General features: G+C 39.9%; 1 protein-coding gene across 7 annotated transcripts in view; it reads right to left on the reverse strand.

Annotated features, from left to right (window-relative positions):
- Window positions 1-23,591, reverse strand: part of DIP2C (disco interacting protein 2 homolog C) — a 307,254-nt gene that overhangs the window by 25,816 nt on the left and 257,847 nt on the right. For 5 of the 7 annotated variants that reach the window (XM_064388720.1, XM_064388405.1, XM_064388492.1 and 2 more), the window contains 5 exons: window positions 21,096-21,226; window positions 12,388-12,556; window positions 11,268-11,438; window positions 4,356-4,385; window positions 2,597-2,658 (listed from right to left, as the gene is read on the reverse strand). In XM_064388720.1, the coding sequence (XP_064244790.1) occupies window positions 2,597-2,658; window positions 4,356-4,385; window positions 11,268-11,438; window positions 12,388-12,556; window positions 21,096-21,226 (563 nt within the window). The remainder of the gene's footprint in view (window positions 1-2,596; window positions 2,659-4,355; window positions 4,386-11,267; window positions 11,439-12,387; window positions 12,557-21,095; window positions 21,227-23,591) is intronic. The other 2 variants (XM_064388801.1, XM_064388574.1) reach the window with 1 other exon arrangement.

Raw genomic sequence — 23,591 nt, forward strand, 5'->3', positions numbered from 1 at the left:
CTGCTCTGCACTGCTGGGGCACATCACTCACCTGGCAGATAACTCAGGAGCCTTCTGTGCTTTATTAAAGCCTCTGTGGGACTTGCCTGTCTGCTCACTCTTTTCTCAGGCCATCCTGAGCACACCCTGATTTGTAGAAAATCAGTAAAATTTTGAATACAATGATACTGATATCCTGCCAACAGCAAGCCAGAGCTGTATATTCTTGCTTTTTGTGCTATTCAGATTCCAAAAGCAGGTGTCGAATGCCATTTGAGACAGCTCAGGAGGCCTGGGACACTCCTTAGGACTAGCAAACACAACGTGACCCCATGTGAGATGCTACTTGAGAAGCTGGAGCACCTGGAACTGTACTAAAAGCTCACAGCCAGGCAGTCAAACCTTTTTCCACTGTCAGAAGTGATGCCAGTCACTGACCAAGTGGTTGCACCCCTTGGCACAAGTTTCCTGAACCCCCAGTGCTATGGCCACAGTCCCAGCAGCTAAACCAAAGCTGTTGGCTCAAAACCACACAGGGATACAGAGAAAAAGGTGTTTGAAAACTTCCACCCTGACCTAAGAAGCAAATCATCCAAATCCAGGGGGAGCTGGGAGGAAAGAAACATCTAGTTAGGTCAAACAACCACCCCTAGATCTCCACACAGATTGTACCTAGCACAGGTATTTTGACCTAAACACCTACAATAAAATGACATTTTCATAAGCTGCACAAGCACGTAATTAACAGATGAGCTTGAAACAGTTGTATTGAAACTGATTATTAATTTTTATGGATGTGAACAGGATTTGAATAATCTCAAAGAGATGAAGTACAGCTGTTTTTTGAAGCAGCTAGAGAGTGCTATCATGCCAAGAAAAAAAACATATGTTCAGTCTGTGTCAGACCCTGAAAAATATCTTCTAAAATACAAATGATGAAAAACATTTTCTCACATTAAGTGTACAGTGTAAAATGTTCATATTGTTGGGGGATTGGCTGGCCTGCACAGACTCTGTGGGTTCCTGCTCTATGGTCTCACAGATATTTACAGGGATCTTTCAGATACTGCTAAGTAATAGGGACATTCAGTTCCACTAAAATGGTTAGAAACAGCAAGTGTGAGGAACTCTATGTCAAATAGTGTTGTTTTCTCCCTTAATTCATGACCCACTAATCTAATTCCAAATTCCTCAGGACTGGGTAAATGAGGCACAGCTTTAAACCATCAAATTAAAATCTACATTACCACAATATGAGAACCAGCTCTAAAGACCATCTTTCATGTTCTGTAGAACCAGTCACTAAATATAAATTAACACACTGCAAGGTCTGATCTTGATAATGATGCCTACTTCTCAATGACATGCCAAGGCAGGGAAATAATATACCCATGGTTTATGCAACTTTCATGAACATAAATCTTAATTCCTCTCTCTAAACATATTTTTAAATTATTTATAATTTTTACTGACTGTGAATGTTACATTCACTTTCTATAGAAAAGGCCTTTTTTCTTTTCTGGGTTGATTATGAGCATGGATTCTGTCTCTACACCACTGTACTTTCTGTGCCAGGAACACTGAATTTCTGTGCTGGGTTATGCAGACAGTAGTGCCCCAAAGGACAGATCAAACCTAAGTGTTATTATTTGAATCATTGTGCGCAAAAGGAATAAAGAAATAATAAGTCAGACATCTTGCAGCTCCTTTTTTCTACCTGCCAAACTCCATGTGCAACATGAAAATACCTACATGTCTATCTGACCCAACTACCCAGTGGGTAATTTGGGCCTCCAGTGCCCTTTGCACTTTGAAAGAACCAAAGTTGGGGGACAAATTCTCTATTAAGCTTTTAAGAAGGATGAAAGAAAAAGAACAAAGAAACTCCCTATTTGGATAATGATTTTTTAAGGGAACCAGAACTGTTAATTAAATGTTCACCTTTTCCAGAGTTCATAGAAAACTTCTTGGTTTGTTACAGTTCTGTAAAGAGACTCATGACCAGAGTATTGGAAAACTGAAATATATGTGCATAGCTATTTTTTAAAATGACACCTGAAATCTCAAGCTTGTCTCCAACCACTAAGTGATACATTTTATTTCTCACTCCTTGTATACATATCTAACACTCAAGATGGAACTGAAAAATACCCACAATTACAGAATGTGGTTGCTCACAGTGGCTGAAGCAAATAATCCATCTCCTCACAGTCCTGCAGCATTAAGAACTGCAGCAAAGCCACCAGGATCTCCTGACAGTGAAACAGCTGCCAAGCCAGGAGAAACACTCTGTGAAGCCAAAAGGCCCAACAGGACTCCAGTCCATAGGGACTGGCTAGGCTGCACCACCTGAACACAAGTGTCATGAAATCCTGGTGGCAATAAAGGCAAGGAACCTTGTTAGTCATTGCTGCAGTGATGTTAGATGCCTCAGTTTTACCAGAGGTAAAATTAATTAACCAATATAATGTCTGTGTCTGCTGGCTGGTAGGAGGCAACACAAACAATTTATTATTGCAATGGTTTCCAGGGTCCGTGGGGTGTGCTGTAAGCAGCTTTCTTGCTAGAAACTCTGTTAATTGTGTGCATTAGAGAAAAAGAAAAAGGTGGTTCCAACCTGTCATGCCTCAGTGCCCTCATATCAACATACACTGTGGTGGGATCTGGTCCAGATGTTCCCTGTAAACAACAACATCAGCTAATCAGAACCTGGGGGCTGGGAGGAAAAAAGAGTTTTACCCCCCAAATAACCAAACATTCATTTCAGTGCTAATTATGCTAATCAAATGACAAGTTATATTTAAGGTATTCATCAATCAAAGCTCAGCTTTACAGAATCAGAACAAGCACTGGAAAAATACCTACCATCAGGTACTTGTCACCTTGAAGTTCAGAAAAACATCAAGCAGTCAGACTACTTAACCAACACATGTCAACAGAGGTTTTATTTGCTACAAAAGGCCAAGTAATCAGCACATGGATACATACAAAAAATGTTAAACACGTTTTGCCATATAAAGGAAGGCAGAAATTGCTGAGGAGACACAGTTTAATGGCAGAAGCACATGGTCAGGAATGTGAAGCATGGTTTACTGAGAGTCTTCATACATGCAACAGAGAATATACTTGAAGCTAAAGATAGTAAAGGTAGCACGCATGACATGAACCAATCTGGACTGAAGGTCTGTTAAGCAATTTTTTTGATCCTTTTCAGTCTTCCACTGCATAATTTAAACCCTTGCTTTATGTCACAATATTTAGTTACTTGAGAAGAGGCAGACTAATTTTAGTTTCCTTTCATGCAGAGATGATGCAGTCTTTAGGTCTTTCCACCCACAGCTTTTCTGCAGATTTGCAGCCTGCTATGATCTGCCCTTATCCAAAACTTCAAACTCATCACCACTGAACATCATGTGAATTCTCAATGCTCCAGGCAAGGGCTCTCTTCTCTGCTGCAGACCTCATGCTACTGCTAAACACAAAGCTAGAAGAAAAGCACAACTTCCTTCTGGAATGCTGGCACATTGGAAATTTCCTTTTCAGCAGAGGAATTCTCTTAGACCTGGTAAACTCCAGATGTACAAACTCGTTTAGCAGTTATTTAGATGTCTACTACTTAAACCAGCAGGCAACATGAACTCCTAGTGATTTCTGTCCATTTGGGATGCATTGTAGAGTATAATTCTTCACATTAGGAATGTCTAAGGCAAAATTTTACATTTCCGCAATGCTGGCTGATTGTTCCACAATTTTTTGAGCACTAAAAGTTGCAACCCAGACCCACAAATATCTAATTTTTGTGTCTATGGGGGAAAAGTGTTACCACTACCAATTGATACTTATTGAACAGGTACTGATCATCACCCACCACCAGAGGAGAACAGGAATAATAGAGCTGCACATGCATGTTAGCCTCTTTAGCTTGTTATACACAATACAAGGTACAATATCCTCTCTAGCTATTAACAACACGATTTTCAGTCTACTGCTAAACTCAGCAGTGTAACAGACTAGTGCTGAGTGGAGAACTTATTTCAAATACACAAAATGTTAAAAAGAAAAAAACAAAACCAAGGAAAAATTTGTTATCTTTAAAAATAAAACCAAAGCTGATTTGTATTTGTAAAATAATGGAAACAGTCAAGTTTGAAAATCAAAGACAAGCACTATGGTATTTTTAATTTTCAGCATGAATGAAATATTTACAATGGACATCTAATATTTGATGAAACCTGCATACAGATAAAGCTATATTGGACTTATTTATAATTTGATAGAAGGATCTGAAAATCCCCAAATCTCCAGACTCAATTTCTAGTCTGTCCCACTGTTGGAAGCTGATAGGTGGGTATTGAGGGAACATGAAAATCCCCTACCTGCTCGGCCAGCTTCCCCAGCCTGTGAGGCTATAGCAGCAGGAATAGCAGGGATGAGGGAGAGAAGGAAAGAAGGTAACACAAGACAAAAATAATAATAAAAAATGGGAATGAAGGGTGGGAGAAACAAAAGAGGAGAATGCAAAAAGCAGGGAGTAAAATAAAAAGAAAAACAATGTCAAATACAGGAATTTTACAAATTAACCATTATACCATTAAAGGTTAAAAAAAGTAAAAAATGAGGTGTCAACATTTTAGTAGAGCAACAGAAGAGACAGCTGTAGACTGCTAACCTTGGACAAACAGATTTAAATGGTTTTAGGACACTACAGACAATGTTGTTAGTGGAAAACACGTGTCTAGCATACTGATTTTTTTTTGTTATTGGGTTTTTTTTGGTTTTGAAATCGTTAAACATTATGGCCCTCCTATTTTAATGCACTTTATTCCATTAAGAATTCCAGGCCTGCCATTTTACTATTAACAGAAGTTTGCAAGCGATGTCCTCTGGAAATCAAAAGTAAGATCTCTTTTTGGAAAAAAGAAATAAAATTAGTATACAATAGGGAAAGATACTTACACCTTCTTGCATACAAATTAACCTGATCCTAAAGTGAAATGAAATCAAGGCTTGGTGTATAATCTAACTACTGGAAGATCACAAATAAATGGAGCAACTTCAGAGCCCAAGAAGTCTTCATTCCTATTTGTTATGGTAAACAGTGTAATACATATAAAGAACAGTAAAATTTAGAGTTGATAAAAACCCCTCAGCTCTCCACCATGACTGATAACTCAGCAAAGAGACAAAAAATCCTCAGTGGTGACTAGTCCTAAAGCACTACTATCACGTGGAGCATCTAACACCAGATGGCTGCTGTGGGATTTGCCCTAGGACTTGTGAAAACCAACAGCTCTGAAAGCTCTGGCATCCCACATTCCTCTCACCAGACTTCTGACTGCCAGCAGAGTTAAAGACTGCAGGAAGCTGCCACAGCAGCACCTTAAGACAGGTCTATTTTGGATGCAAAGGAAAATTAAGCATTTAACAAAAATAGGATGAACTGCTTATTGAATTAATGCCCCAAAATGGTATTACTAACAATCCAGGCTGAACACTGCAGTGTAACTGCAAGAAAACAGGAGAATTACTGAAATCCAGCAGTTATATAATTCATTGCCTGTGACTATACTGCAGGTGCAGAAAGGACTTGGAGAGTACCAGAGTCTCATATGCCTTTTAACTACGGAACAGCTTGAGAAACAGCAGCTGAATTATCAGCAACGTCCTTCTGTGGCCAGTTGCAGCTGAAATACTCTGAAAAGTATTTCAAAGGAAGCAGAGTCTAAGCCAAGACCAGAATGACTGACTCAATTTGTCTGTGCACATTTATTTTGAGAGACTGAGATAGAGAGCATCTGTTATGCTGGTAACAGGGAAAAAACAACACAACTGCTGGAGTATCTGATATTTACTTAAGATATGCCTGGTAGTGTTCAAGAAAACCAAATGGGACATACAGAATTTTCTGTCTGAAAATGAGAATATCATAATTACATCTCTTGGACAAAATAAATCTCTGCCTGTGCACAGGCTGGCACTGGTGAACCATCCCTGGTCTGAGCAAATCTCAGCAATATGCCAGGCTTTTATTCTCTGGGAAAACACTGCAGGTGAAAACTGCTTGAAGTGGTACTTCTTGTAGTACCAGTGGTACTGCTTGAAGTTCCACCCCAACAAGTCAGCTGTAGGGCTGACCACATGCCAGGACTCAGAGCACACCTAATTTCCACTCACGTTAAAGGCCAAGCTGCATGCTCTCCCCTACTTCACTCTCCAGAGTTAAAAACCAGGAACTAGGCTATCAGAAATCCAAAGAATTTAAAAATAACTGATTTTTTTGGTTTTTAACAGCCTAAGGATGTGGCCTCAGTGTTTACTCCAGGTCTGCTTCTGTTCCAGCGATGCTCAGAAAATGAATTTTTGGTGTGTGCTTGGCAATGTCACCTACGCAAGCACAGCGGCTGGAGCTGTGAAAAGAACTTCATGGCATGACTCATAGCAAAGGTGGGAAAACAGAATCTGAGGGAGCTCACCCAGAGCTGTAGTGCATTGCTAAGTGTGAATCATACCTCTGACACAGTGCACGGTCTCCTGTGGCACTCCTTGCAGACCTACCCTTTATTACTTTTAATATGGAAGATCCTCAGAGAGTGTGATCTGTCGCTAAGTAAAAAGAAATATTAACTTTATGCCCTAAACTGAGTAACAAAGATTCCTTTGCTAGACAGTGAGGAAAGGGTCCATTTAATGTAATTTCAGCCAATAAAGAAGAAAGTTTGCTGTATAAGGTAGGAAGAATCTCCTGATGGTGATGGATCCCATCCCCAGATGGGTGCCTGAGATGTCTCTCTAAGTAATTCTGTGATTCCACTGACTATTGATGGATATGGGATAACTCACCTAACCTTGCAGTCTCACTTAGAGGAGATAGAAAAGAAGCAAGAGGAATCCTGCTCTCCTTAGCTTGGACAGATTTGTTAGTACATTTTCAGGGTTAACTAAGGAAAATTAACAACTTCTAGAAGTTTTCCCTCAACTGAAATTGAGTAGCAGGTTGAATAAAATGAAAATATTTATTCCAAGTGTTTAAATGGAAACCAGCTAAAATCCTAGAGAACCATCTGTGCTGTTGTAAGAAACCGGCTACTTTTCATATCTATTTTTCTCTCTCTCTTGAGAATGCTAAGATGCTAGTTAATGAGAATTAAAATATTCTAGATTCGATCTTTTCATCTCACTAATCCCTGGACCATTATCTGTGACTATACAGCCATAAAAGGTCAGATATTAATAGCATTTAAGTGCCTAAAGATGGAAGGAATTATTTATTTTCAAAAGCACATCTCTAGAAATCTAGTCTGCAATGACTACATCAAAGGAAACACTAAATTTGCTCTCAGTTTGAAAGAAAATTAATAAAAATGACAATGTATTAGTCTGTCAGTGATCACAACCCAGAAATTAAGATAATATGGTAGACTAAGATTCTTTTGTACCAAAGAGATTATCACAATGATTTCCTTTTCAAGGTAATCTTTAATAAAATGTTAAATTCTGCTATACACACACAGAGACACACACACAGACTCACACACACAGATACATCCACATGGACATATACAACTTCTTCCTCTTCTTTTTGGAGAGGTGAACTGTAAAAGCTTTCTGGAAGAATCAGGATACCTTTCCCTTTAAACATTTGAGTCTTGGATTTGTCCACAAATTTGAAATCAAGAAGGTATCAAAGATAATATCCAAGTTGTATTAGAGGCAGCCCACAGAGAAGAAACCTGGATAAGGGTCAGTAGCTGAATCCTGAGATATGCTTAGTAAGGTGAGTAGTGGATACATATTTTAGAAGCACTGCAGACTGCTGGATCACCATTATCCCTGTGGAAGTTGGTGTTCCAGGAACCACGTGCTGATCTCACAGATGACATAACTTGGAAGAAAAAAAGCAAAGGCAGATGCTATTGACTCAGATTACTTGACAAGTAGTTTTATGCAGTGTGAAGAATCCAGAAATCATAACCCATTTCTGGAACATATTGGAGACAATACTAATTGCAGGAATACTGTAGATGAGGGATTAAAATTTAATTTGTTTCTCAGCTGAGAAAACAGAATAGCTCACAAGCTATTCTGGAATACCAGTAGCCATAAAGTTCCAGACAATTTGGAAAGAGCATTCAATCTAATTCAGTATCCAGTCCCTGGCAATGTGTACTGCCAGATGCTTCAAAACAAGTCTCTATCTTTGCAGTCTCCATCAAAATGACATGTTCTGTGGTGATGCTTGCAAGTAAAACCTTTAGTAATTTTTTGAGCACCTTTAAAACTTGCCAAATAAGCCTCAGCTCAAATGCTTCAAAAACAATTCTGCTTGGGAAGAGAATGTTGCTCCATATAGCCTATCCTGAAGTGGCTTTTCTCCATTCCAGCCACACCAGTCTTTAGATAGTGTTTGGCTTTTAGTTTGTCCTGTGGACTGAGATGCCACATCTGAGTAGAACTCAACAAAGCCTGACATTAAGCTATACAATCAGCCAGGCTGTGTAACTATCTCACTCAAGGCTCTCATTCTGTGCTGCTCCTAAATCCATAGGCGCTATCATTGACAGTATTCCTTCAGAGATTTAGCCACTTTCACAGTTTGATTCAAGAACTCTTTCAAGAATTTCTGTAAAGAACCATCTAAGAAGCAATCTTCAGCTATGGAGTTAACACAGTCAAAAGGCAGATATACACAGTCAAGCCATAATCCAGCCTAACTCCACGCTGATTAGGACTTGCAGTTTCTCTGAGTGTAGCCAGCCTTCCTGCATGTTTGCAGTGGGTTGACCCAGTCAGCAGCTCAGGACTCACCCAGCTCCCTGTGGGACAGGGAAAGCATAGGAAGAGCAAAAGTGAGAAAATCCACAGGCCAAGATGAAGACAGTTTAATGAGAGAAGGAAAGAGAAAAACCCAAGTGATGCAAAAGCCATCACTCATCACCCCCCTTGAGCAGAATGATGCCCAGCCAGTCTCTGAGCAATGGCTGCTTTGGAAGACCAACCACCCTTTTCTTTAATGCTGGGCATGACATTATGGGATATTCCAGGTCAGCTGGGGACAGCCTTCTTGGCTCTGTCCCTTCCCAGCTTCTTTCTCCTCCAGCCTGCTTGCTGCAGGGCACAGGGGTGATGGTGCAGGGGACACAGAGAGAAATGGGGACAGCCCTGATGCTGTGCAGGACTGGTCAGCACGAACCCAGTCACTGGTGTGCTCCCAACATTGTTCAGTCACAAACAGAAAACATCTGCTATGAAAAACATTAAATCCCAGGCAGAACAAGCACAATGTTACTTCCAACAGGCCACACTTTGATATTGCACCTGGCTTACTGCTCCTTTGTGTTATCCCATGATTTTATTATTTGTCCTGAATTAAGGACTAATACGTGAAGTAACCACCATGAACCATCCAGAGACTGGTGCACATCTAAAATGGAGATTTTCATTTGTGGCAAGCAAACTTCTGCAGCTAAAAATTTGCCCTTGTAATCTAAAGCATTCTTCATGTCTGGTCTCTCCAAGGACCAGAAGCCAGAGAAGTTGAGCTGTCTTTCAGAAGCAGCTCCACCACAGCTGCTGGGGGAGCTGACAGGCCCCATCCTGATCTGTTTCCAATGAAGGTATGTCATCTCTTCCCTGATTCCCCTCCTTTCTAAAACTATTTTATTCCTGGAGAATATTTATTGTAGCCATTACAGAATGGCAAACCAAACAACTCCACTTCTGGGCAACAGAATGACTTTTAACCCTGCTCAGCTTTCCCTTGTCATATGTTTGACAGTAATAATTAGAGACAGCCTAGGCTGTAGGGATCCTCTGCTGCAGTCAGAGGGAAAGCAAGCAGTACTGGAGCTGTGGCACACCTCTTGGATTCATATCCTGTAACACTGAAAAGGGCAAGCGGCTAAGGCAGGCTCAGACATATTGCTCTGTGCTGAACCCATAACCTCAAACCTTTGTCAGTTTTTTGGATTTAAAAAAAAAATTGTCAGTTTTTTTGGATTAAAAATATTTACGTTTACAATCAGAAAAGGAATAGCAGATTCTTATTTGCAGTGTCACTGAGAAGATTTGTTCTGACTTCCACACTGAAGCAGGTACCCATGTGACCTTACTGAGAAAACCTTCACATAAACCAGGGGCAGCTGCCAGGTTTGAAATGCAGGATGGACACACAGAGTACAGGGAAGTCCTACTGAGGACACAGTGACTTTGAGGAGGTTAGAGACATGGCACATGACCAAATGGATATGGAACTTCCCAGCCAGAGCAGCTGCCAACGCAGAAGATGATTCTTTTAGTATTTAAAAGGTTATTAAATTAGAAAAGATATTACACCTGAGTAGGACACCTATGGTATTATTACAGGAATAATATGTGCAACTCTGAAACCAGATTTGAAGGACAGAAAGAGATCAAGAGTCACAAAAATGAGACAGATATCAGGAGAGCGTGTATTAAGATTCTTTATCTATTTATCAATATTAAGATGTGTATTAGATGCATGACAGAAATTAGACTCTTATTCTAGAATAAAAAAATGTCTGGATTTAATGTCAGATGAATTTAAACTGGAAATAAGGTGAAATTAATTAAAAATGGAACATCCTAAAAAAAGGCAAGTTAACTTTCATCACATGAAGTCCTCAAAGATAAAATAGTATATTCTAGATCAACCTAAAACTATTTTCTTGGTGCAGTAATCACTGGTTGAAAAACTAGATGCTATTCAGAAATTCAGACCAGATAGCTACAGCGCTCCATCACTCATTAAAATCATGACTCAGTAAAGACTCCTGGAGATTGCATGTTACATCCTGTATTATCCTTGGGACTTTTCTTCTGATCAGAGGATCAAAACAGGAGAGATAGAGCAAAATAATTTTCCTTGTGTGCAGATAATATCTATCTAGTTAAACAAGTAATGGTTGGAAGTATTTTACGAACAGAAGGAATCCATTTTGTAACACACTGAAGCAAACACTTGGAAACTCATTTACATGACACGATTACCTACTGGCTCTGCAGCACAGAGTACACGTTCTGTCACTGTCAGGTGCTTTTCTGAATTACTGTATTCATGGGCAGAATAAATGCTATGATTGCAACATGAGAGGGATGAATTGTTGACAAAGTGACAGAAATTTACTACCTGTGTATGCAAGAACATTAAGTACTACATGCATTTTCTTAGCATGTCTACGACCAAACAGCCAAAGGAAATACAATGAAGGCTTCTTACTGAAAACCATTTCCTTAAAACAACTTTGAGCTTAAGGAGTGAAAAATCTTACCTGCAAACATATTGCCAGGTTAACTCTACAGCCAAGTGATGTGCTGACAGCCCGTGGATGGAGACCCAGGTCTTTAAATAACTTAGAAAATGACTGAGTGAGAGCTATCCGAGGTCGTTCTTCAGCCACTACTACACAAGTCCGTACACGTGAAAGGTCCAGTCCCCTTGCCTAAAAAAAAGTCAAAATGTAACAAAGGCCACAAATGGGTAGGTTTAATGCAAAACAGAAGTTCTTAAGTGTATTATGCAGGTAATATGATTCAAGAGGAACAGCAGAACAGAGGCCAAGGTATCAGTACAGTTTCCATTTTTCCTGGAGGCCGGATGGCCAGATGACACTCTAATAGCTGAAGAAGCACATACTTGCTTGTCATCCCAACATTAGCACATAGGAAATGATGGGCATGCTAATTCTAAAGGGAGGGAATGCTATTTCCCCAAATTAATTCAGACGACAGTGAATAACAGAAAACAGGAAGCAATGTCTAGACTTGGAAAACTGATTAGGAAATTATTAACAGAGGATGGTAAAGGTTGGAGTCATCATAGATATCAGCATCTCAAGATAAATTTATTTCAGTAGCACATGGGAAATTCCAGATGATTTCATATATTTAACTGGCTCCCTTGCTTTTAATTCTGGGGGGAGGAAAGGAAGATACACCCTCCTCTCCATACAACAAGGATCATCTAGTTGAAACAACACAGTACTTTTAAGCATGTGATTATTTAACTATAGAGGTCAAAACCAAATTAGTACTTCATATAATCAGGGTATTCATAAAACACACTATACAATGTAATACTCTTTATAGTAATAAAAAAATTGTAATACAATTTATACCTCTGTTTTACAACACTTGCCTATCAACACAGGCTGCAACACACATCAGAAAGCTTAGGTAAATAAAAGCCTTTCCTTGATGTTGAACAGCCCTGTGATCTGAAGAATGACTAGTATAGATACACAGCCTTTGGCAAGGAGTAACGTGGGTTCTGTGGAAGCTGCCTGTGCCCTTTGATGAGTTTCTCCTCCCAGCAGACACTCAGCAGAGTGTTGAAGGCTCCCAGAGCCCACGGTGCAGGCGCAGGGCGGGCAGGAAGGCAGAAGCACTCACCTTCAGCGACTCTGTTTGCGAACCGAGTCCCTTAGTACAGAGCTCCATGACTGAATAGGAACAAAAAGTGTCCCTCACTTTGTACTGACTCACAGCAAGAAGCCACAGGGCAGGGTTGGTCTCCAGCTCTGAGGGAGGAATCAGAATAGACTGGTGTCCTGAATAAACGCTGCAAGACACAAGATTCATTAAGACACTAAACACCTGTGTCCACAGACCAGCCATGGGGTAGTGAATATGCATTTTATCACAGCACTGGCTGGAACATGTAAAACCTTACAGTGCTCCACAGCTCCAGAAGTTTAACATAGTGTTTAACCCTGGTTTTGTGCTGTTCTTCCAGTCTATGAGGACTGCAGGCAGAATGTGCTCCTAATCTACTAATTCACTCAAAATTCCAGTGGACTTTGCTCTTAGGACTGTACCAAAAAGAGCAAAATAGCTCAGTTATTAATGGTGTGAATAAGCAGTGTAATAATATTTTAAAAAATTTAGTGTTGCTGACAAACACTTTGGATTGAGTAATTAGCATTTTAAGAGACCTTGACAAAAGAGTACTTTATTACTTAATGTGGAAGCAACCTGCCTCCTGCTAAAGCAAGCAAGAGGTCTGCAATAATTTTCAAGGGAGTAAATTTGGCCTGAATTTAACATCCCTTGTAGTTTTAAATTTCTTCTGTGAAAGTTTTATGAACTTTTGAAACTCAAATATACTACATCTCTTGTATACTGGATAACCACTGAGCATAAATTTTGCAAAAATACATTTATCAGGGTCTCTGAGGGAAAAATTATGTCAGAGCTAATTCCTCTGGTACCTAAGAATCTCCCCAAGGGAAAGATATTCCCAATTTGATGACTTTATTTCCCATGGGTTCTATGTTGTTCACTCATCTCACACAGGCACATTTACCATCAATTTTACAGTCGCCTCACATCTCAATTTGAGATCTGGAGATATTTCAAATCAGAATGGTGACAGCATAAAGCCTCCAAATCATAGAAGTTCTGAGAAAGGACCATAAAAGCCCCCAAGATTTATGATGCATAAAAGAATTTCATTTGTGACTTGAAAACTTGAAATGCCAGCTTGGTAAAGTAAAGTCAATGTTTTCAAATCCAAGTGTCTGAGGTAAGACATGAAATGGAACTTTATTTTCAGGAATACGAGCATCTCTGTAACACTGGACATCAGGCACCTTTGCAATTCATGCAGATGGGCTGCACACACACACACACACACACACACACACACACACACACACACACACATTCCCTCCTTGGTGAGTGAGTACCCCCACTTCCCCCAAACCCAGGTGAGAGTGTGTTCAAAAGCTGTGCCATGTAGAACGAGGTTTGTGTGACCTGGATGTCTTTACTTGGTACGATAAAGGCAAAAGAGGTGAACAAGTCCAGCCACAACAGCAGTTAATAACCCAAATTGTTTAGGTCTCCGCTGGAGTATGAGCCTGAGGATGTAATGGAATATGTATGAACTACAGTTCAAGCAATTTCATTTATCACAGAGGAGAAATTGTATCTTTGACTGCTTGTCCCCATTTATGCCCCTCTGGGTGATTGATGAGCAGTGGCTCACTGTGGAGTGATGTGTTCTGGGATGGGGCTGACACGGTGGCCACGCACGGGAGGGAAAATGAACCATTACCCTTTCATGGAATCAGAATAAAGTACCACTGAACCTTGAGCATGTGCTGTATAAACATGTGAAGAGATCTTGGCAGCATTACCCATGCCTGAAAGGGGAATGCCCTGAGCTCAAGTGAAAGCTCAAACCAGCCAGGGAGCAGTACCGATTTTTACTATAAATATTACCTCACTCTTTCATTCTTAGCAAATTCTATTAAGTTTTTCAGAGAAGTAAGACCAAAAGGCTGCTTAGGGCTCCACAAACAATCAAGGTGTGCAATCTGTCTGGTAAATACATAATTCTTACAAACAGGAAGCTGTAAGCACTCAAGTAAAAACCTGGGATGGGCTCCAATCTGTACAAATATGGTACAAAGAGAATCACCTTCAAACCTTTCCTCCTGACCCTGAATTTCTCTAATTGATGCAACCAGTAGTAAGTGAAAAAATTATCATAATAACAAACATTATGTGTATTATTGAGTGTCAAATGTGGGAGAACTATTACTCAGAACCACATTAAGATCCCTTAGGTGTCACTTATTCAACTGTGCAGACATACCAAAATCAAAACCAAATCAAAAGAACAAGCTTTATCCCTGTACTGAAAAGTGTTCGCACAAACTCCACAGTAATATTGGAGAAAAAAGCTGCATTGCTTTGGTAGGAAAATTGGAAATTGATTCCAAGTGTATTTTACCAGGAAATCATTCAAAATAGCAGAATTTACACCAAAGACAAATGTTTTCCCCTTCAGCAACACTAATGTGTGAGGGTGAACTGTCTACCTGTCTTGATCAACTTAAGGACAAGAAAGTGGTTTTGCTCCCATCAGCAGTCCTGCAGCAAACCATGAGGATTTGGATGCAAAATAACCCATCTTCTTCAGACTGAGGGAAACAAATACTCTTATAATCAAGCTTAGACTTAAAAAATTACTCCAATTAGACTGAAAAAAAATTAAGATGTTGCTAGTATGTTTTCTGAGTTTTCTAATGCCTCAAAAATACTGTGGAGTTCAGGATTAAACTGCACAGCAGAAGGAAATATCTAGCAGGAAGAAAACTTCGTGTGCTGGAGAGCCTCACACGTGCTGCTCTTGACTGCAATACACAAACCTACAGCCAGCTGATACCATGCCTGCAAACCTCACACCCAGCACAGGCTTTGCCTACTGAGCTGTGGTTTAATAATCTATGCATGTCCTCTGATTTGCAAGAGCAGTTGGTGGAGCTACAAGAAGAACTACAAAGGCATAATTGTGGGGTGAATGTGCCAGTTCCACAGCTGAAGTGGTTTATGCAGCACCTGGTCACCACAACGTCGGCCAAAATTTGGCTCAGTTCCCTGAATCAATCTCTGAAACATTACACAGAATTTGTGTATCAGTCCAAGCCACAAAATGCTACATATCCCTGAAAATTCACAGATGTATATTCCCCTGAGAAGCTGCCTATCACCCATGTTTTGGTAGAGAAAAAGCAGAGGAAAAAATACCCTTGTACAGCTGGTTGAAACATTTCACACAATTCTAGTGGTTTCAAATCACTGTGAGATGTTAGAGGGTGCTTGCTTAGCATGAATGCCAAACCCCACAAAGAGGACCACATGCCTGAACAAACTGCAGTTGTGCAAGGATGCTTTGGAGGTGCTGATGGTTCCAAACCTACAGAAGTTCTGCCAATGCTGCCTCCATGTAATTCTAGGAATGGCAGAGAAGTTTGGTAGGTTCATCCAGGTATGGAATTCTAGATTTGGTAGAGTTAATCTTGAAACAGAGGCACTGAACAAGGTGAGGTAGTTCCATCTAACCTTGAAACAATGATAGTTAAGATGGTTAAGCTGTCAGCTTGGCTATTCTCATACAGGAACCAACAAAATAATGGTGAACACTGGCAGCAGGAGGATGAATGGGGTATTAGGAAAAACTTGGGAATTTAAATATAAACTGTTGAAGCTAAAGTCCCCTTTCTGAGATTGCAACAGTATATGATACAATGGACGAGGTGCAAGACTTTACTTATGTAAATACTGGGAAAAAACTGTACCAAGATTGTCACAAAAGTATCCACCTCCTGATGCAGGTCTTAACAACAGGAGCAGACACAGTGCAGAGCATCCCTGGATCACCTTGTCACAATGACTTTTGGGATGCAGATGCAGGGGTGGCTGAGATGTGAGATCACCTTTTAGAAATGCTGACTTCTTCAGGGGACTGCAGAGCAATCCAGGGTAAAAAAAAGTATTCATGTGGTGGACAGAGCCTTGGACTTTGGCAGTAAGTGAAGAGCCCTGTCTGCCTGCACTAAGCAAGGGCTGCCCAAGGACAGGAACACTCCAGGTAGAAGCACCAGGATGTATTTTGGTATGACAGAACCACCTGATCACAGCAGTGGCTGCGCTGTTCCGGCAGCATACGGAGATTCCTGGAAGGACCTCTTGGCACTCAACTGTTCCACTGAGTTGGAGCTTTAGCCCATATTGTGCTGAGGCAGATCAGCAGTAAAAGCTGAGGTTTTATTATAGTTCCAAACATTTCAGCAGGTCAATAAATGCTGACAATGGCCAGTGCAATTTGCAGTTGCATTCTGGCAGTTACTGACCCATCACTGCCCTTACTCCTGCGTCCTTGTGGGGTGACACGAGCTGCTTCCCCACTTCAGTGGAGGAGGCAGGTGGGTACTGCTGAACCCTCTGTGTTTGCATTTGGTTTCTGCATTTCTACATATGATATGTGGCACTTGGTGATGAGGGACAGGTATGGGAACTGGTGTTTGGAAGAACAAAAGTCTTCACAATCACCTGGACCAGAGCTTGTAAGAAGGACAGTACAGGCTATAGAGGACAGTGTTTGGGAATATATCTCTCTTAGGCTTCAAAGGACTTGGGACAAAATTAAATCTTCAGTTCTGGAGATCCAACATGTACAAAAAAGAGGGATTTTTGGAGAAAAACTAAAGGACCAACTAAAGTCCAAAGATGACAGCAGGCACAGAGTGCTCTAAGAGCATGACTGCACATGGTAAGCAGATAACCCATCAGTACCAGAGACAGCAAAAGGCCATTGCTCAGCCTTGAGCATCATTCTGGTTCCTTATTCCCATCTCTCCTGCCCCACTCATACCCCATGTATGGGCATGTCTCCAGAGGTGATGGGGTAAGTCTGCCAGCTCAACTCACAACTCACATATCAAGGGGACTCAGGGCATTCAGCTGCCCTTGAACTTTCCAGGCTCGAGGCAGGTTTAACAGTACTGATGTAATGTGGAAGGAAAGCAAATTGCCTCTTCCACAAATTGCCAGTGGATACAGACTCTTAAGGAAACGGGCACACAGCAGTGTGTGGGCAGATAACACACCTTCACACTCCTCCTGTGCCAGTTATGCACTTTGCAGAACAGATGTTTATGTTCATATCCTTCACTTCCCATGTCAGAGTTATCTGGTTCTGATGTGACATTTAGGCTTCTTTATGCAGTCTTGCCTTTAATTTGCTGCACATGGGCTGGAAATTGGGTGAAATTCTCATGCCTGCCAGTTATCTTCAAGTCAGCAAAAAAAAAACCCCTAACAATAATCAGTGATTCCTAACACAATAAACTTTCCTAAAGTGCAATTCTCCTGTCAGTGTTGCAATCCCTTGCTTACTTCTTGCACAGTTCCACCTGTCTGGTTGCTAAGAAACCTTGCAGTCTTTCTGTAGCAGAAGCCACTGGCAGCACCACTGTGGATTTTGGCTTCGTGCTATGGAACAGAGGCAGCAGGAGCAGGACAGGAGAAAGTACCTTCCATGGAGAGCCTTCCCTGACCATGTCATAGCAGTCATGCTATTTATTGCATGGCTGCTGTGGACCAGAAAATTCAGTTCCTCTGGTCCAGTCTGAGTCTCACTGGCTTTTGACAGGCTCAGTTTCTGAGAATATATATAAAGTTTATTAAAAAAATATTAATGCACTTAATTTGAATAAGGACAATTCTGTCTCCCAGCAGTAAAAGTAGAACTGCAATTTGAGTTGGCTTAGCTGGGCTAAAGCAGGGGGAAAATTCTTATTTTATTGCATTACTTAGCAACTATCAGTTAAGTGACTGCTCACTAATGAACTGCAGAGTGCTGTATTCTGCCCCACAGTGAGAAGCATTAAGACAGGGACATCTTAATTTCAGGAACCATTTCTGAACAATGGGATTTAGAGTTCTTTTTTGTTACATTTGAGGAAATTTTTTCCTTTTAAAGAATGTAATACATTTTAAAATGTAATGCAATGCTAGTCAGAATACTAGGATCACCTTCTCAGAATGGATAAATGAGATTATTAAAGAGAAAAACACAAAGATAATGTATTCTTTTATTGAATCATGAGTAAGAACTCGTTAAAATTAGGAAGTTAAGGGTTTGTGAACTCACATGGGCTGACGTCTGCTGCCACACCCAGGACTTGCTGTTCAATGACAAAGGTTCCAAGGAAACCCTGCTGGAGCATGCAGCCAGTTTAGAGGGAACAGTTCTTTTTAATGTATTGCTCTGCTTTGCAAGGTTTCTTTTCTTTATTATTTTATAACCTTTAGGCCATAAAATAATAAATTTCAAAAAAATAAAAAAAAACTTTGCAAAACTATGCAATATATTCAAACTTACCAAAGGGCTGGCTCCATGCTCCAGCAGCTTTCCTAAGTAGCTTTGACCTCACAGAATGGGGCATTCTGAGGCACCGCAGTGGAGCAGGCCAGCACAACATCTAAGCACCTACAATGGGGATAAAAGGTTAGTTTTTCTTTCAATTCCTTAGTCAATGCCTCCTTTGGTCTAGTTAATAAAGGAATTTAAATGTACTTTTAACTGCACCCAGCACAGGAGGTTGCTCTTGCTTCCTGCTGGGCTCCTAAAACAAAGAGTTCCTATTTAACTCTCAAAAGCCCCAAACTTATAAAAAATTGAAGACCAAAATTCATTTCCATATGCCATTAGAAATATTAGTTTGGTAAGTGGAAGTGGTGACAGACAATCATAAGTTTAGAGTAGAAATCTCTGAGTTAGAAATCTGGGTTGAAATGTTGGGCAGGATCCAGTTATGCTGAACCTCAAAGAGTAAAATGCAAAGTCACAAAATTTTATGTTATGAGGAGTAAGAGCTTTATAAACTCCAGGATGTATTTTTTCCTATCACATCAAATAATACTCATTTCTAAAATAGTAATGAAATGGAAATTAGATTTGTAAGTGGAATTAATTAGGCTGTATCCAATGCCAGCTTTCTCCAAATGACAATTGCAATTCTAGCAGCCTGAAGTTTTTCTGATTTAAGAGGAACAGGGGATCAGTGGCAAAGAAGAGATTGATGTGAGGGTTCATAAGACTCGAGTGCTGCTGGCCTGATCTCAGTTCCTTCAAATCCCTTGTCTCCTTTCTCTTCTTTGAAAATGGTATATAAAATTTTCTATTCCTTCTGTAAGCTACAAATGAGCACGGACTCTGATTGCTTTCTCCCAGAGGCTTGCTGCCTGCCTTAATTCACTTGCCAGTCATAAACAATCTTCTCCTTCTGAAAGGCTGAGTACTGTCAGTATTGGGAAGGACCTAAGGGCAGCAAATGTGTATTTGTTGGAGAAATAGTTCTGGAAGAAAAAAAAAATTTGCATTCAGGAGAGTCTTGGGCATCACAAATTATTTGGGTTTTGGACAGGTCAACATTTATCTGTTTTTATGGCTCTATCATGATGTTGCATAGAAGTTATTCCTGGATGCTCTCTGTTCCAGCTCTATCCTGCACAATGATACATTCCTCAGCTGAACTCTCCTATGGTGCTGCACAGACCTTCCCTGGCCTAACAGTGCTGACATCAGCTGGAACACTCAAGTCTTTATCAGAAATAGTCAACTGACTTTAAAAAAACAACATTTAAAAAATAAAACCAGAATGATTTAATTAAAATCTCAATATTTCTGAAGGGGCTTTTTTCAGCCTCAATAGTTTTACTTTTATGTTGGGTAAATAAAACACTGAAAACCCAAAAGTTTTTCAAAACAAAGGCAACTCTAATCCCCTATTTAAAATCCAGAACAGTATTAGGCAAGTATAGCTTAAATCAAGAAAAATGGATCAAGAATGAATAAGATAATACTGCTAATCTTTACTCTATTTAATATATAATAACAAATATTTTAAAAGGGCGATAAACTGTGCTAAGAGCCTACTTTTAAATAAACAATAATTATTGAAAAGAAATTGTTGCAGCTGTTATCAAATAATATTTCCTTCAGGTATGTAGTAAATTGGTACAAAGTTTATCCAAAGTATTTTTAATACCATGGATTATCTTCATTTTAGCAAATAAAAATAGCAGTACTGCTAACACCAAAGAGCAAAGATGTCACACACAGATGTCAGATGACTCTGAGATGCCTTCATCAAAATGGGCTCCATTAACACTCCCACAGTTCTTTTCCTTTCCCTATGCATCAACCCAGCTAACTTAAGAAAAAAAAAAATCAATAGACCTGCTTTCAGCACTGAACTGTAACTTCCCTGGAGTATAGAGATTGAGAGAAATGTTATATTTCGAAATTTATTAACCCCAAAAGCTGATTCACATTTCACTAGAAATGTTTTGTTTTCTGATAACTGCCATATGAGCACCTGCAAGAAAACACACTTCTGTGTCTCTGCAGAAACCTCATCCCAAAAACCCCACAAATGAGAGAGTCCCCTGATATCTACTCCTGCTTTCAGATTAGAGAATGAAAAAGAGGACACGAGGAAACCACTTCCTTAAGGTAATATTGGTAAAGCACTTCTTTCATCGAATGAAACAAGGCAGACAGCAGAGACAGCAGTGCAGAGCAGGAGGTCAGTGAGCAGCCGTGCTGGTGCTCTGTACTTGCCAGTCTGGACACCTGGGGCCATGCCCTGCTCAAACAAACCACATCCAGCAATTCCAGCTGCCCATGGCAGTCCCAGAGGCACTCTCTGTTCCTCCCATCCTTTCATCACTCACATCATCCGTTCTGCTGTGCCACAGTACAATGGAAACCTGCTTCAGAGAAGGCTGAGGAGAAGCCTCACCTGCAGAGGCACCAGAGGACAAACCCAAGTCCACAGTAGGGGTCCAAGCAGATCGCGACTTCCCGGGAGGGATAAAGCTCACACTGCAGCTTAATAGAACGACAAAAGGCACTAGTGGCTGCATGAGACATCTGAAAGACAACAGCAAAGCAATTAAAATGATCAACTGTGTCATGGGAAGGCTCACTCCCAGACTGCACCAAGTGCTCACATCAATCACAGGATAAAAACACCAAATAAATATTGACTTTATGCTCAATGTAATTGACTTTATGCACACAGGTAATTTGTATCTTAGAAAACATAATTTTCCTTCAAGAGGGCATCCACATAATTGTGAAAGGGGAGAGGAGACAGAATGAATGGTAAGTTTGAAGTGATTTAGGAAGAAAGCTGTGAGTGGCTTAAAGATGTGTTCCAAGCTGTATGCAAAGCTAATGATAACATGCTACACTTTCTGGAAGAATAAAGGAATGAATGGCTGAAAGAAACACTTTGTTGATCATCAGTAACATATTTTAAAGTATGTATTTCTCAACAAAATAAATGAAAAATGCCAAAACGCTTTTTAAATTGAAAAGGATTTTTCCAGCAAAGCAGTACTAAGGAGCTGTAAATAGCAATAAATCAGCAATAAAAATTCCCAATAAATTTAGTAAAGTTTCTGTAAATAAGTATCTGTAAAATATCTTCATGTTATCCAGCTCCTAGTTGAGAAACAGGCTCTTAAAGTCTTGGTAAGGAAGCTTTCAAAGATAATACAAGCAGAAAGCAGAAATGAAAAACCTGATCCAAAGGAAATGATTCTGATTTTTTCCCTAGTTTTAGGATGCTTTCCACACTCACCCACCCTGACTTACAAGTTCTCATGACAATGGAAACAGGAAAATATCTTTTAATGTTTGTCTTCCCTATTAGTAATAAGAAAGACACCAGTGTTGGAAATACAGTCTGGATAGGAGTTAACTTATCAAACCTTTGATCTCTGCCACATAGGGTGCTGGTTGCTTTATATACTACTCACTGAGAGTCAGTGGAGGAAAACAGGCACACGGAAGGTAAAATTTATTTGATCTTAAAGTAAACAGGGGAATAAATCTCCAGAAGTGACTATTCCTCCATTCCAATGACAGCCATAACTGAGGCTGGATGTGTTCCAAGTGATGCAAAAGGACCAGCTCTGAATGGGTGCCTGTGTGGTGATCATCTGCAGTCTGCAAATTAATTCTATTCCAGCTGAATCAAGACCACTTTTTCACATGGGATTAAACTGAACTCTGTTGATATAGAACTGCTGTTGTTCTGTGAATTTTTACACCATGCTGCATGTAAGCAATTGAAAATGTTGAGAGTAAATGCAAGTGGAATCTACTACTTTCAAAGTGATTACAAAACATTTATCAACTTTTTAGGAGCCACGGGAGTTATTTAGCCATTTCTTTAAATTTAGTACCACTGTATTATGAATATAAGCCTTGTGGCCTCTTTTGATCATTTTATAATTAATTAATCACTAGTGATGATGTAGTAGATGGTAACTGTTTACATAAACCTGCTGAATCAGTGACCTTCAGGCTCTGTGACCCAGATATTAGAAGCTAATCAAGAATTCCTTGATAGATTTATCTATATTTCCCTCTAGCCACAACAAGAAAGGCTCATCGACTTGTCTTGCCTTTGACTATCTTTGAAGTTTCCCAAATACTCATTTTGCATAGTTAGAAGCCATTTCTGCAAGTCTGATAAAGTGTAATTCAGACCTGATTTAATAAAGATGACTGCATCAGAAACAATCATTTGAGTCTTTCTCTAGAGGAAATGAAGACTTATGTGACATTCACGCCTTTAAAAAATAGATGTTTTAGATAAGTCAGATAAATTACATCCTAAAAGTCCCTGCTTCTCTCTGTTGGCTACTGAAGAGCTCAATGACTACTCCACATCTCTAGGCATTGTAGCTACTCAAAGTTACATGGAATAAATGCTGCAGGAGTGTCCAATATGTAATCATCAGCCAGGTCAACCATCTAACCATCAGTCAGCCTCAGGCTGGTCACATCAACAGCTCTCTGCTTCCATTTCTTCATCCAAAAACTGGGAAAAGGATGTTTCATTTATTTATAAATTATGCTGACAATTTCTGCAAATAGATGGATGATAATAAGGAGTGTGAGGAATTCAGCATAGGCTCCAAGTGTGATACATTAGCAGAGATTGCTAAAGTAATCGTAATCCTTGGATATGCAACAAATAGGAGTAAGGAAGAAACAGGTAAGAATAACAGAGTGATTTTAGTGTGTCATGGTGAAACCAGTAGTGGGATACATAAGTTAGGTAAAACAGATTTGATGAATTATTAGAGGTTTGGAGAAAATGGCATTATTTCAAGAGCTCAAAATGCCTCACCTTAGCAAACAAATCTATCAATGAATTTTTGCAGTTTACTGTATGCTGGGTGAATATATCAAAGAAATCATCAGGTCCCTTAATTGCAAG

Source organism: Passer domesticus, chromosome 1, assembly GCF_036417665.1.
Source record: "Passer domesticus isolate bPasDom1 chromosome 1, bPasDom1.hap1, whole genome shotgun sequence".
Lineage (NCBI taxonomy): Eukaryota > Metazoa > Chordata > Aves > Passeriformes > Passeridae > Passer > Passer domesticus.